The following is a 16,344-nucleotide window of genomic DNA, read 5'->3' on the forward strand; positions in this document are numbered from 1 at the left end:
GGAGCAAGATGGGCAAGGTGGTTGAGGTCAGTGTCAAGGTCTTTGAATATTACAGTAGAGTGTAATAGAGTTTTCTTCTTGGGCTTTTGGAAGGTCCCTGTGAAGCTCATTGTATAATACATGTTATTGGCAGCTTAACATTTGTAATTTGATTCTAGAGACAAACTTGTAGAAATACAAACAAGGCAAACTTCACTAATTTGAAATTTATTGTAGAAAATGTCTGATAACTTTGGTAAAGTCAAAGTTGTAGATTATTTTTAAAGAAATTCTATTTTATGACTTTCAGTTGCTACAAATACTGTAAAGCAATATGTACAGCCATTAATTATAGAAATGGGATCAATAAACTTTATAATTCACAATAGGCCTATATGAGACAAAAATGCATAATAAGCATGTAATTTGTCAGGTATTCCATTTGGACTGTTTGTCCAAATAAGCATCATAACTAGGGTATCCATATCATATATTTCCAATTATTGGGTTCCAAACTACTGAGGGCCTTTTTAAAAATAAGGAACACTGATGTATCAAAACTCTAGTAGATCAGGCATTAGCAGAAGTTTAGGAATTTAGCTGGGCATGATGGTACATGCCTATAATTCCAGAAACTCAGGAGGCTGAGACAGGAGGATCACAAGTCTGAGGACAGCCTCAGCAGCTCAGCAAAGCCCTCTGAAACCTAGCGAGACCATGTTTCAAAATAAAATAAAAACAAAGGCCTGGGTGATGTAGCTCAGTGGTAGAGGACCCCTGCATTCAATCCCCAGCACCAAAAATAAACCAATAAAATTTAAATTTTTTTAAAATTTCTTAAATAAAGGAGGGGGGGAGAAGTTTAGGAATTTAGAAATCAAAAATCATTTTTTTTTAAATCAAGAAATCAAAATTCTTGAGCCAAACTTTCAGAAAAGAGCCACTTTCCCCTTTGCTGCCAACCAATCAATCAGGTGCAAGGCCCTCTCTTCTCTTCCCACCAGAACTCTGAAGCTGCAATACAGGGAGAGCACTTTGTGGAGGGAAAGTTCAGGTCAGCAGGTGTCTTCTCCTGTGAGCATAGAAATCTTCGAGGCTGTGCTCAGCAGAGGTGTGTTTTGGGACTAGAATAGCCAGCAAGAGAACAATGCCCATGACTTTGGAGTATGAAATACATTCACTCAACAAGGATTCCCAGCCTGTGCCAGCAGGAAAACAGAACAAATGAGGAAACAGAATTTTGCAGGGAAAAGAGCTAAGATAGCCGAGAATCACACAAGAGGGACCCTGTGAGGGGTGGAGGAAGGCAAAAGCTGATGTGATTCTCCACTTTCCCCCATCTGTGCCTGAGGACTGGTTGGAGCCACACCTCCTGGTCCCCTCTAGTAATCACTGGTCCCTATATTGACTCAAACCTCAGCTCCACCAAGATCATTGTGGTGACCTTGGCCCAGGCCTTCACCCTCACTAAGCCTCAGGTTGCTCATTTGTCAATTAGAGATAATAATAGTTATGAGGCCGTGCAAGGTCTTTCACAATATGGGGCTTAGCATGGGGGTGGCAGGGAGGGGTCCCTGTTCCACCCCTCTGGACTGTCCTCCTTTTTAATACAGTTCAGGAGCCCCCACCTCTCCTGGGCTACCACTGGGCTACTACTGAGCTTTACCGAGAAAAGAGAAATGGATCTAAGTGTTTTATATGCTGACTTTGGAAGGACTCCAGGCAGCAAATATGGGATGGCAGATGTCTTTCCTGGATATCTCTTTTCGAAAATCAACAAGGGGCAGGGTAGTGGTGAGAAGTTTGGATGACCATTCCCACCTGAATGGATGGAGCAGATCTACCTCTCTTGGCTTTAGCTAAAGCCCTCCACACCGCATTTTTCTTTCACATAGAGTCAGCTGACCTATGCTGTCTGTCACCCCTCCTGACAATGGACTCACTCAGGTCCCTCTCCCAGGCCAGCATAGATGTGCTGCGCACTGTGTTTCCCAAACTGCTTCCATCTCAACTTCCATCCAGTCCACTTCCTTGAATGGGCAAAGTGCAGACTTTTCAGCCACCTGGAGACAGGTCTGGCTGACAGCTGACCTGCTGCTCAGCTGGTCAACAGTTCACCCCAGGTTCCCTGGGCTCTACTTCATATGCTCCTGCCATCTCACAATCCTAGGAAGGTTTTCAAGATGTGTCCACCACATTAACCTCTGCATCCAGGGCACAGTGAACTTGAAGGTCGATGACCCACACTCGCCAGTTTTGTAGCCATGGGCAAGTAACCTGACCTCTTTCACAGTGTTTTATTTTAAAAAAAGGGAATACCTTTCTACCTCACCTGAGTTTTGTGGAGTCACACGTGAAAGTTTGTTGGAGGTGTTTTAGCACTGTAAAACAAGGTACAGGTGAGTTATGATGATTATTCTTTGCTGGGAAAGTCCGCTGAGTATTAGGCTTTTCATATATGTGCCCAGAAGTTTCCATAGTTGCTCTGGCCATCCACATGTTTACAGACACATAACCAAAGTAGCTTGTGTCCAGCAGATTGTGTTGGTTCTACCTCCCGCTGCTGGGCATCGGTTCCAGACAATCTGTGCAGAAGTATGCTTCCCACGCCAAGGCTGTCCTTGACCATATCAGTGAGGACTCACTAGTGTGGCCTTTCAAACCACATGTTGTGCTGTGCCCTGCGAGTTTGCCACTTGAAGGCTGCCTCATTCCTAGAACAGTTGGAAGTTCAGCTTGTAAATATATACACAGCACAGCAAAATGACTCCAGGCAAGGCAGATAACATTCTGACCCAGGATGCCCGGAGCCTGAGCTCTAATCCTGAAGCTTCATGGTCAATAGCCTGTCTCTTTAATCTCCACAGTGTGGTGGGTACTAGGCCTGGAAGACAGGCTCAGGACAGAACCACAGTCACTTCCACAGTTTCCCCTTAGGAGTCCCTCCCTTACCTGGTCTTGTTTAATGAAATCTGTTGTATACTTGCTTGTCCATGTGTGTTGTCTCCTGGAGTTTATTTTGAGAAACAGCTTTAGGCCCCTAAGAGAGGGTCTTTGGGGGCTCAGTGAACATCAAAACCAACTAGTTATTGTTCTTGAAACAGGCCAGAAGGGACTCTCTCCCAGTGGCAGTAGGGGTGAGGGCTGAGGGCTCACCTCCCATGCCTGCCTGGCTACTGCTTTGTTTTGCTTCTCAGTACTGGGGATTGAACCCAGGGGTGCTCTACCACTGAGCTATATCCCCATTGTCCCCCTTTTGAAACAGGGACACCTTAAGTTACTGAGGCTGACCTTGAACTTGCCATCCTCCTCCCTCTGAGGGATGTAGCTCTGTGATGCAGAGCCCCTGGGTTCAATCCCAAGTACTGGGGGGTGGGGGGGGCAAGAATAACTCCATTGTACAAACATGTAACAATGAATCCTACAAATGAATCCCACTATTATGGATGATTATAATGCACCAATAAAAAATACAGAAAAAGACTATAAAGAAAAACAAAATTATTTTTAAAAAACTCCATTTATGAATTCTAATTTTCTAATCTTATAATACATGATAATACTGTTGACTAAACACACAGATCTCATTCCCTTACCTACCTCTCCTGAGGGTGCTTTTCCAAAAGGCTTTCTCGTCTTCATCTGTCCCACCTCCCCCTCATCTCTGCCTGTCAGGAGTGAGATTGAGGCAGTGGTACATGAACAGTCTGACAAAAGACAGGAAATGGATCAGAAGGGTTGCCCAGCTGCTCCTAGAGAGAACAGTGCAAACCTCACACTTCTCAGTGTATCCACTGATTACTCAGAAACCAACAGTCCTGGGCAGGGTCCACACTATCTGCCATTTCCCCTGGGTCAGTGCTGAAGACTGTGGACATGCATCAAGTCATGCAGATAGTTATTTAGTTCAAATCCCCCCCACACCCTTTTATTTTTGCCATTGAGAAACCTGGACCCAGCTTGGTTCAAGGCTTTAACCCAATCATTTGACTAATTAATGACAGAGCCAGGAGCAGAACCCAAATCCTCAGACAACTAGAGCAAGACTTTTCCCTTGATGCCACCTCCCTTATGAACCGGGAGCATGGAGTGGGGTACATCTGATTATACCTGCCCCCACCCCACCATGTGCTTTCCATAAGCACACCTTGAAACATACCTAACTCTGCTGACCACAGGAAGAAGATTCTATACTAATCAGTACTCCATCTGTATGAAGCAGCCAACCCTAGGACAAATACATCAAGAACATCAGGAAGCATGTTAAACAAATTGTTCTACAACTTTAATGCAAAAGTAGAAACTCAGTAAAACAAATAAATAAATAATCCATCCATTGTGTAATGACTCAGAGTCCTAGGAGGACAAATGCTTAACTGGAGTCTATGGCAGTTGTTATTACATTATTGTCTAAAGTTCATAAGTTTGAAGCAACTGTTAGGTCTGTGAGTTTATGTTTGCCACTGTAGGTTCAGATGTGAGTCTGGATTATTGCAGGACTAGCTGATTGCAAAGGCTACTTACTCTTTTTGAGAAGTCATGAAGGATGGACATGATACAATGAAAAGTCAACATAGTGGCTGTATGTTGCAAAGAGAGAAGGGTTACATCGACATTGTTTAACTGAGGTAATAGATTTTGGAAAACAAGAGATAACTACAGCTGTAGACAAGAGCTTTAGAACCAATAGGGATCCTAGAATATTGCCTGCTCATTTAAAGAGATCTGCAGAAAATGAGATTGAAGGATTTCTATAAATTCATACCAGTGGTCAGAGTCAGAGCAAAGATTCAAGCCTGATGTGTAAGCCCAGTATGCATACTTGTATTTTGAATAAAGAAGGAAGAATCTACAGTACTCCTTACATGTTAGTGGTTTCAATCCCTCCAACATGTTTTATCTTACTTAATGCTTATTACCATCCTGAGAGGTAAGGAAGCCATTGTCCTCCATTTTGCAACTGGGGACATAAGTTCAAAGAAGATGAGGGACTTGCCCAAAATCACACTTTTTCTTTTCTTTCTTTCTTTTATTTCTTTCTCTCTCTCTCTTTTTTTCCTTCCTTCCTTCCTTCCTTCCTTCCTTCCTTCCTTCCTTCCCTCTCTCCTCTCCCTCTTCCTTCCCTCTCTCTCACCCTCTTTCTTTCTTTTCTTCTCCCAGGGCCTCCTGAGCCCTAGGATTACAGCATGCAACACAATACTTATAAAAACATTTTTTTTTTTCATGGCACTGGGAGTGAACCCAGGTGAACCAAGGACTTTGAGCATATTAGGCAAGTGCCCTACCACTAAGCCATATCCTCAGCCCCCAAGATCATGCTTCTCTCAGTGGCCCTAGAGCTGACCACTGTGTCTTCTGAATCCAGGTTCATCTAAGAAGTTGTATTATAAATCCATCTGGCCTTGCCATCTCCCTGGTCAGTACATCTGTGCTCACATATTACCAACAAATTCTTGGGAGACTTTTACATAACTGTCAGCACTTTAGATGTTGTAAGGGATTTTGTGGAATAAATCAGGAAAATGAATATAAGTGAAGTTACAAATGCTTGACTGATACTATTGTGGAATGACAGAGCTTCCTTTTGTCTTTTGTACTTCATAAATGTGGAAGCATTCAGGAAAAAAAATGCTTGACTGGTATCTGATTCTGGAATGTTACTACATACCATTTTTGTGAGGTATGTTCCAAGATAAGGCCTCTTAAGTTCCAGGTAGTAAAGAAGTAGTTGTTTGTTGGTTTGTTTGTTTTCTAATTTTCTTCTGTCCTGGACCAGTAGTTCTGACAATACAATAAAAATGTATTAGTAGAAAAACAGTAAAACACTTGAATGTTGCACAGTGTCAAGCTTCTGTTAATATTTCTAACTATTCTCCATTTTCTGCACCAATCTTGCTGTAAGTCAATAATAGTTTGTAGACCAGCATGGGTCTGCCCATCACACTTTGAGAAACACTGTTCTAAGGATTGCTATTCCAAAGAGAAATTCCCTGAATAAAGAGTTCCTTGATTATTTATGGGGATCCCTTAAGATAGAAAATGTTGGTGTACACTTCCATATCACAGGCTCTGAGAAGTCCTGCATTAAAGAAGCCCATGTAATCATTAACTTAGCATTTCTCAAACCAATTTAACCTCACAACTTATTGTTTACAGAATGCCTTTTAACATCCTGCAAATTCATCCTTCAAACATAACTACATCCATTTCTTGAAATACATTTGGCTCTACCTTGCCTATTATGGGCAGAGCAAGTCCCCAGGCATGCCTGAAATAGAAGCCTCTGTCCTTTGCCCATGTCCTCATACTCTTTTTATGTATTTATTTATTTATTCCTTTTTCATCTTTTATTTCTGTTGTGCACATACTCGGACTTTTACCATCTTCCAGGTCTACTTCATCCTGCTGCACAGTACTAGCTATGGGCAACCATACACAAAGAGATCCAAGTCATCTATCTGTAGCTGCCACTACAATTTGCCACTGAATCCTGCTTGCCCACCTTCATGGAGGTGATTCATGATGGATCTTCTTTATCTTCAGTACTACCTTTCACAGTAGACCCAGTTCTATGATAAATATTTCTCTATTTTTAATGGAAACTGTATATCCACACAGAAATCACTACTGCCGCCTAAAACACTTGCACTACTATTCCCTCAGCATCAGTGCTTGTTATTTTCCACTTTCACTCGCTTACTCTTTCTCTCTCCACCCTGCACACTTGTGTGGACACTCAAACCTCCAGTTGATAGCTTCCTCCCTTATGATGGATCATCTCTACCCCAAAATGCATCCCTCAAACATTCCAAAGCATGCCTCTCATAGGCTCTCAAAGGCTCTATCAGTTACAGTCCTGTGAAAGCTTCTAAAAGTATGACTTTTATTTCTGCAGGTTGCTCTTCCTCACCTCCTCTGGTCACACAGAACCCTCAACAAGGTCTAGTCTCTTCTCCACTCTACTGCTATCTCTGTATTCTTATTTGGCAGCTCCAGCTTCTTCAGAGTTCTCTCCACACATAACTGCATCCATTTATCCACAGGCACCACCCCCAGCATCCACATGGGCTGTGACTTCCTCTTCTACCTCCCTATTTAGGATGCCCAGGAGACTGAGACCTGACTATTCAGCCAGGTCCCTGCTCCAACAAAATCTCCACTTCCCAGGTTTTGGTATTGTAGCAGCTACAGTGCTTGTGATCTTAGGACAGGAACTTTCAAACTGAGTCACCCAGCATTAGTACTATATAATACATTAATCAATGGTCTCTGCCAAAGAAAATATTATGTATGCTAACATATATTATGAATTTGAGGAAGAGGCTATATTTAACCTAAAGGTTTCTCTAAATTTCTTGATCTGCAAACCATCTTTTCAAAAACCTCTGCCAGAGACCCAATCATTTCTCTGATGATATCTGGGAAATGCTGGCTCCAGGGTAGCCACCCAGTCCTGCCAAGAACTGAGACCAGACTAAAATCCTTTAAAAGTACATCCTGGTTAGGTGGAAAATGGATCTGTGTGATTTCCCTTAGCTCTTCCTTTTGAATGATACATAAGTCAAGGCTTCAACCAACACTGTTACTTACTTTTCCATAGGTGTTGTGCATTTATCATCTAGAGCCCTAATGATGTCCAAGTCTGTATTTTTAGCCTAAATCTCTCCCCTGAGCTCCAGACCCCATACATCCTGCTGTCTGCTGGATGACCACCTATTGGAGATCTTTAACAGAATGTCCTACAAGCACTTCCAATGCATTTCATCCAATACAGAAGTAATTGCTGCCCTCATAAAATGTATCTCTGCATTCCCAAACGTCCCAATACTGCCATCCAACCAGACACCTGGAAGATGTTCTAAACTCTACTGTCCTAGCCAAGTTGTTGTTCCTCTCAATTCTACCTCCTAAGAAAGACTTCTCTGACCTCAACTGCCATTGTCTAATTTGGGGTCCTTATTACTGCAGTTTTCTGTCTTCTATCTTAGGTCAGGTTTTTTAGGAAACAAATGCTTGAGTTTCTGAGATTTTCATGGGAAGTTTGTTGAAGAGTGCTAGACAGACTGATGCCTTTGTGGGGATTGGAGGAAGTAAGTTGAACTGCACTGTAATTCACTATTAGTTGAACTGCAAGAATAACCTCAACCAATCTTCCAGGGTGCTCTGGAACTGGATAACCCTTTAGACTTGTCTAAACTTGATATAAGGGGTTGAGGTGAAAGAATCTTAAACTAACAAATTCTATTCTCCTTGACCACCACCACTCACCCCACCATCTCCTACTGCTTCTACCTGCCACTGGATATGAGCAGCCTCCACCCGACCCCAGGGTGGCATAACCTTTAACCAAAGGAAATTCCTATAATGAATCTCAGCTGAGAGCCACCAGCCACCAGGTATGAGAGCCTCAGCCCCTAAGGGGGAAGCAGGGTGGAGTAGGACATCATCCACCACGATATCTTTGTCCCTAATCTTGCTGCTTTCCAAGTCATCCCCACAACACACCAGAGGGGTTTTCTGACCCTGAACTTAATCACATTGCCTCCTTGCTCAAAATCTTCCAGTAACTCCTCCTCACCCACATGATGGTTCAAGTCTGATCTGTCTGCTAGAAGTCCATCTCCCTCACCTCTCCCCCTCGGGTGCACACTTGTGCCATGAATACCACTATGCTGCTCTGTCTCAGTCCCTTACAAATGCTGCTCCTCACCTGGGAAGGATACCCACTTCTCTCACCAGCAGGCCTCCATTTAGCCTTTAGGGCTCATCTTTCTAGCACCTCTGAAATGCCTTCCTTATTAACCTCAAAGAGAGGTAATTTACTTACATAACCACTAGACAGACCTTCTTATGAGCTGAGCCTGGATTATATTCAGTGAGTGTGAATGAATGACTCCACCAGCCATGTGCATCAGTCTTGTACCAGTCTCCTCCTACTGGGGTTAACTCAGACTCAAGTTGACTGTAGTCTACTCATTTTTTTTCAGGGACTTAATTTGGTTGCCCTGTGAGGGCTGCAGGTCCCAGAAGGAAGAACTCTATTTAGGGAAGCTCACTTCCAAAGCTCTTACTTTAGTATTTATAATGGTTGGACCAGCGGTGGTCTTTTAAATGGGTGAATGCATTCCAGAGCCTGGGCAAGTTCATGCATCTGGAGAAGAGAATTCCTATGTCTATTTGTCTCTATATTACCCCTTTTTAAAATTTCTACATTTTAGGTATTCCTACATTTTATAATGTGCATAATTTTATAGTATAGTAATACATGTATAATCTGCAAACAAGAAAGCATATACTCAAAACATTTTTGAAGGTGCTTGGTATGGAATGCAAGATGTCACATACTCTAAGTACATGCTCTGACACTGAGCTACACCCTTGGCCTCTCAAAAAAAAATTTTCTTAACTAAATAACACATTATATTTATAAAAAATTGGAGCCCCTTTGAACTCCAAAGACTGGAGGCTTCTTCAGCTTTCACCTACTAGCACTTCAACTGATCTCTTGCTGAGCTAATTTGTACTGGGGCACCTAGGTTGTAGAGGAACTCGGAAATCTGGAATCTAGAATAGTTAGGAATGAAAGGTAGAGGCTCAGACAGGAGCAGATTACCTGGAGAAAGCACAGAGCCCAAATCTAGCCAAAACTGGCGAAACAACTAGTCAGAGACTGAGAACCTACAACACACAGATTAGGTGAAATGGGAGGCAGCCACAGCCAGGGATGTGAACTAGATGTACGAGGTGTGAGAGTGGCCCTCCCGACCCCCCAGGGAGCATGCCTCTTGTGGTTGGAGAGGTGTAGCCAGTCAGTATGAAGATGGCAGTGGCCGTTCCAGAGGAGGCCTATGTAGGGGCCCAACAGGCAGCAGTCTGATGGAGTTAGAGCACAGGAGGCTTATCTGCAAGCTGTATCAGCATGACTGGAGCACAGTTTCTACTGGGGTTTGGTTAGGGGTTCATTGATAGTGGAGATGGGGAGGGGAAGGATGTTGTGAGTAATGCAGCCCTTAGTGCCCTTTGTCATGAAGAAGCCAGTGAGTCACACTAGGCTGGAAAGACAAGAAAAGATGAGGAAGATGTTGATCCAACACCAACCTGTGAGGGCTAAGGGCCACATTGGGATGGTGTACTGGAATAGCTCTAAGAATCAGCTTCATGATACAGGACCAGAAAGGCATGGGCAAGGACTGGGTCTCTCAATGGGAAACCAGGTAAGGGAGGAGGGGACTCTAAGAGCAAGACTTACCGAAAGAGCCAAATGGATACAGAGAGACCCCCAAATAAACATGGCTACAGGGTTTTCTTTTCTCCTTTCTTTTTTTCTTTCTTTCTCAACTCTGGAGTCTCAAATCCAGAATCTCATCAAACCCAGAATCTTATGCATGCTAGATAAAATACCAACTGAGCTACACACCTAGTCCCAAAATTTTATGTACAGAGTTTCCTGGAACAGAAAAAAGATCAGCAGGAAAACAAATGCAATTCCTTTAGACTCTCAGTTGGAATGTTGATTTTCTACCAGCAGCAGACAATAAATTCCTAAGATCTGCAATCAGTTCTTGCAATAACACCATGCATCTGTAAAGCATTTCAGTTACCATGAACTTTTTCTTTCTTTTCTTTTCTTTTCTTTTTTTTTTTTTTTTTTGGTGGTGGTGCTGGGGATTAAACCCTGGGTCTTTCACATGCGAGACAAGCACTCAACCACTGAACTACATGAACTTTTTTTTGGTACAAGGGATTGAACTCAGGTGTACTTGACCACTGAGCCACATCCCCAGTCCTATTTTGTATTTATTTAGAGACAGGGTCTCACTGAGTTGCTTAGCAGCTCACATTTGCTGAGGCTGGCTTTGCACTGGTGTTCCTCCTATCTCAGCCTCCTGAGCTGCTGGAAATATAGGCATGTACCACTGCATCCGGCCACCATGAACTTTTATATATGTTATTTCATATCATAACCAACAAGGTAAGTATTCTTATGTGTGCCTTACAGAGGGAGAAATCATAGTTCAAAAGTGATCAGTTCATTTAGCAAGAGACTTGCATTGTACGAGGAATCTGAGGCCCAGATGGAATTAACTGATATACCTAAGTCAAAGAGTAGATACTCTGGTCAAACATGGAACCCGTGCTTAGGTCTTACCTGTGTCCAGTTCTCTGTTTTTTATTATACTTCCCTCCCAGCCCCCTGTGGTGTTTCAATCAGATTTCAGCAGAGAGAATGTAGGCCATCAGGAATGGCTAAAAATGTTATTGACCCAGTCTTTCTATTCCTGATCCCCCAGGTAATTTATTCTAACATCTTCTGTTTCTTTTCAGCATGCAAAAGGAAAGAACAAGAACATGGGAAGGATAGAGGCAACACACCCAAAAAGCCCAGGTTGGTCTTCACAGATGTCCAGCGTCGAACTCTACATGCAATATTCAAGGAAAATAAGCGTCCATCCAAAGAATTGCAAATCACCATTTCCCAGCAGCTGGGGTTGGAGCTGAGCACCGTCAGCAACTTCTTCATGAACGCGAGGAGGAGGAGTCTGGACAAGTGGCAGGACGAGGGCAGCTCCAATTCAGGCAACTCATCTTCTTCATCAAGCACTTGTACCAAAGCATGAAGGAAGAACCACAAACTGAAACCTCGGTGGAAAAGCTTTAATTAAAAAAAAACAAAACAAAACAAAAAAATTTTTAAAGACCAGGACCTCAAGATAGCAGGTTTATACTTAGAAATATTTGAAGAAAAAAAAAAGTGATATTTATAGTCCAAAGAAACCAAAGACTTAGCTCACCTGCATTCTGACTTTGTTCGGAGACACACTTCAGCAGGGCGACGACTCAGCAAGAAGTTATGAGTGGGAAAACACTGGATCTCACACCTTCAATCCATGATCATTCTCTCTGTGCTTGGCTGTTTAGTGGTTTGGAGCATAGTGATTTTGAGCCATTGTGTGGACAGTTTTAAGATCAGTACTGTCCCACTGCACCACGAAGGTGTATGGTGTCTCAGTACTGTGTATGGGTACACCCACATGTACACACACACACACATACACACACACACCACGCACGCCACCAGTGGTTAAAATCTTAGGCAGGGCTGGTCTTCAGGAAGAGTTGCACTATAAGAGTGCAACCGACATGGTGTGGGGTTGTCTGAGTTCATTGGATTAAGAGTGTGATTTCACTCGTCTAGCCCAGCGTTTGAACCTGCCAGGCCCGCAACCTAAATGCAGATTCAAACCCAGCAAAGAAAATTTGAATGACACCTAAACCAGTGCATTCTCTTTGTTTGTTAAGGAATGTTCAGATATTTTTTAAGAAATGAAACAAGAGTCCATCCATTTAAAAAATCACCTAGGTACCAAAGAACACACTTAATATTATAGTGCAGGTATTTTATTGCAATGATTTTAATAACCAAAGCTATTTTTACACAAGATACTATGTAAAGTTATACGTATGAACTGATCTAGCTGTAATACACATGCCACATAGATCCACAACTATTATTTACGACTCTTGAAGTATTTGAAATATGAGTTTTCAGAAATGGCAAGAAAGAATGTAGCTTCAGGGAAGCAATTAATATCACGGCAGAGAGGTCGATGCACTACACATGTACATCCAGGTGGGACACTCCTCTCCAGGATCCATAAATGTCACTTACATAGAAAAATGGACATGATACCATAATCTGTTCATAGCTGAGAAAACGTGAGACTCCTTCCAAAATAGGACCCCGTTTACACACTAGAAAACTAAGTTTTAACAAGGGCAGGTAACTAAATTAGAAAATTTGTTCAAAGTGGCCAAAGTGAACATGCCAAAGTGGCCAAAGTGAACATGCCAAAGTGATGAGTTTTAGCACAAGACCACCCAGTAAAGAACTTAGATTAATTTGACTTCAATTTGCTTAATGCATTTGGTACCAAATATCTTTAAAATTTTTTTACAAATATAAATAAGGTGAGCAGACTAACATTATTATTAAAATGAATTGTCCCAAGAATTTATAATCATCCTAAAAAGTAATCATAGTGATTTTATTGCCAATCCCGGACATTTTATGACTTGAACATTGATAAGACAGTAGGCGCTACTGAGAAGTGTTAGAATTGGTGGAACTGCATCGAGGAAGCCAGAATTCTATGAAACACAAGATTTTTGGTTCTGTCAGTATTATGCAACTTGTTCCATGAAGCATAACCTTCAAAGCATACTACATTCTTTCTTGCTACTGCATGAAACTGGAAATTTTATAACACAGATTCCAGAGTCAGATTAAAAATTAGGCCTGAGCTTCCAAATACAAAATTTAAAATTTCTATTTCTCCAAATCACTCGGTTGAGGCCGTATAAGTCAAGGCAAAAACAATAATAATGTAGTAATGTTGTCCTAGTGGTACCCCCATGAATCACTTGATCCCAGAAACTTCTCTTGAATCATAACTTACGTAAATGGATGCCTGTCTTAACATTAGGTAAAGAATTGGATACTCTTAATTACCACATCTCATTGGAAATGTAAAACTAAAAATTATCCTAACAATAAGTTGTTTATTGAGAGTCACTTCAAATGCTGAAGAAAAAAATTAAACTATCTTGCCACAAAACCTAACTCTTTAAGATCAAACCTCAGTATCTTAACTAGGTTTAAAACAGGCTAGCACCTGGAGAGCTAAAGCTAAACCAACAGGCCATCTGTCTGTCTCCTGAAGTCTGCTATAGATGGAGAAAAGGAAACTATCATGTAGTTCTCCTTTAATGGAATACTGCATTTGCCTTGACACATTTTGTCTTAGTTTTTTTTTTTTTTCATCCAAAATTTCAGCTTAAAATTTTCCCTTCTATATATGGCACAATTATAGTTCAGCTGTTGAGAGACTATTTAAATGGCCACCCTTCAAGATTGACTAAAAGTATAATTTTATCAACGTAAATAAAAAAGAAAAACATGACTAGCATTTAAGTCAGGGGTATAAAATGTATTCATAATTTAGGAGGGAGGAAAGCCTTATTTGTTTAAAACATAAGAATTTTAAATGCAGGGAAAATTCAAGCTGTGTTTACACACAATCTTACCAAATTTCAATACTCCAGGAAAAAAAAAAAAACTGAATTCATACAGCCATGCTGTTTTTTTCTTTTTTACTGCACTACTCTGAAAATTAATCCAACTGCATTTTGCATTTTCAACCAATTATTTTGGTGCTGTGTAGACACAGTCTCAAAGAATATTACTAAACATTAAATATCCTACCATAATGTTTTTTTTGAAAAATAACCAGTTATCTTACTTGCTGACACCAAAGATGATTTTCATACCAGCATTGAATTTGCACCCATTATGCAATTTCAGGGCCTAGAGATATATTTTCTCATAAACAGATGCACAAATCAGAGCCTGAAAAGCAATTTTTTTTTACTTAACTACTTAAACATACAACCTTTGATTTTTAGAAATCATAATGAACAAGTAGCTCCTCACAAGCAATACACTTATCACATCATATATGACTGATTCTTTAGGTGTTTCTGAACTGGTGTATAGTAAAAAAAAAAAAAAAAAAAAAAAAAAAAAAAAAAAAAAATTCCATTCCTCCTTAGTGTAGCATTAGTTTATGGCTCCTGTTTTGAACCTACCACATGTAACAGAGCAGGTCATGTTCCATTTGTTCAATTATCATTTCTCAATCCTTTAGCAAAATTCAGCTAAAAAAGATATCTTGCTTTTTCATTTGTTTGTTTGTTAAAGACAAAACTGCACTTCAAATAATACTCTTTTTTTTTTTTTTTTTTTTTTGTTAGAATGGAAGTTAGTCTGTTTTTTGTTTTGGGCCATAAATCATTCAGGTCCTCTCATAATTGGAAGCTTTCCTGAAAAGAGGGCCAGGAGGTGTGAAGTCTGGACAACACAGAAGCCCAAATTACAGTAAATGTTCAAGTTAGAGAGTTCTGGATGTCAGGAATTCAGTAGTTCAGTCCCTGAATGCAGCTGGAATAGACCCCAAAGACCAAAGAAAATGTGTGGGGAAATCCAGAAGTTCTAACTGAACATGTCACTCATTGTGCCCCCCAAAAAGTGTAATTAGTTTTCCAGGAAAATATAAAAGCACTAAACTACATTTGGACTCATTCCGCTCCCATTGCTACCCCAGGTGAATAACTCGTCTTTGCAGGTTAAATGCAAATTTTGCTATACCAAAGAGTCCTAGGACATTTTCACATGAGCTATAAAGGCATTTTCCCCAAGAGAGGTCCTCCCTTCTTTGTACATAAAGGATGAAAACTATGCATTTAGCAAACAAAGAGAAAGCACTTCTCCCTTTTCTATCTAGTTGTTTAGGGTGCATTCAAATGCCAGAGGCTGTTTTGAGACACATTTGGCCTTCTGGATTATTATTGTGGTGTGGTTAGCTTTACAGTACATTGGTAACTATTTCCTAAATAGTAAGGACAAAGAAGCAGAAGGTAAGAAATAGCTACTTCCACGTGTAAAAAAAAAAAAAAAAAAAAAAAAAAAAAATGTGTAAAGATCTACTATTTATAGTGTGAACCAAAGACGCTACCTCACTCAATTTCCATTGGTGATTTTAATCACATTGATGATACCAAAGAATACCAAAGATATTTTCATGCCGGCCTTGGTCTGCAGAGGGAACTCCGCCCCCTCCCTTCCCCCACCTCCTCTCCCCTCCTCACTCTTCACTCAGTGTGTAAACTTGTCTTCATTCTTAATAATGATATGGTAATGGTAACAACAACGTTAGGAAATACTACTCTTATTACTGCTAGTTCTTCTTGTAAATCTCTAGGCAAACATGTTGCAAACTTTGTAAACTCCTAGGATGAGTGCCTTGCTTGAACCAAAGTGTTAAACCGCTGTTAACCTCTCTCACCTTATACTCTTTGAATACCTCAGCCTCTTAGAAAGGCCACTAATGAAAAAAAAAAAAAAAAAAGGAATAATTATTCACCGTGGTGCTTTTTCCGTGCAACCATGCAATGAAACTTTCTTTGATACCAAAGGATGACTTCCCCCCACCCCCAATTTCTTGCTGATAAACCAAAGCTCCTCCTTGTTCCCTCTCGAGGTCCTCTCCACTTCCCTGGGTCCCTTCACCAGGCAGGCCGTGCATCACTTTTACCAATTTCTCCAAATACCTCATAGTAATAAAGTTTTAGGGTTATGTTGTATAGAGAGTCTATGTGATAAGGCAGAACTTACTAGTTTGATAATTGTTAAGGTTACTTTAAAAAAAAAACTTTATAACTCTTATTTATTTTGTAGTTTGTATGTTTGGGATGTTCCCTCCCCTTCCCCTTTGGTTTGGGGTTTATTTTCTTGGCAGAACTGCTCTG

At 40.9% G+C, this 16,344-nt stretch overlaps 1 protein-coding gene across 1 annotated transcript in view; it reads left to right on the forward strand.

Moving 5' to 3' along the window:
- The window catches only part of Onecut1 (one cut homeobox 1), a 37,367-nt gene extending 21,385 nt beyond the window's left edge, over window positions 1–15,982 (forward strand). Inside the window, exon 3 of the mRNA XM_047541376.1 lies at window positions 11,305–15,982. Coding sequence (XP_047397332.1) covers window positions 11,305–11,597 — 293 coding nt within the window. The 3' untranslated portion in view covers window positions 11,598–15,982. The remainder of the gene's footprint in view (window positions 1–11,304) is intronic.
- Window positions 15,983–16,344: the final 362 nt, after the last annotated feature.

The sequence above is a fragment of the Sciurus carolinensis genome, chromosome 2 (assembly GCF_902686445.1).
Source record: "Sciurus carolinensis chromosome 2, mSciCar1.2, whole genome shotgun sequence".
In the NCBI taxonomy this organism is placed as follows: Eukaryota; Metazoa; Chordata; class Mammalia; order Rodentia; family Sciuridae; genus Sciurus; species Sciurus carolinensis.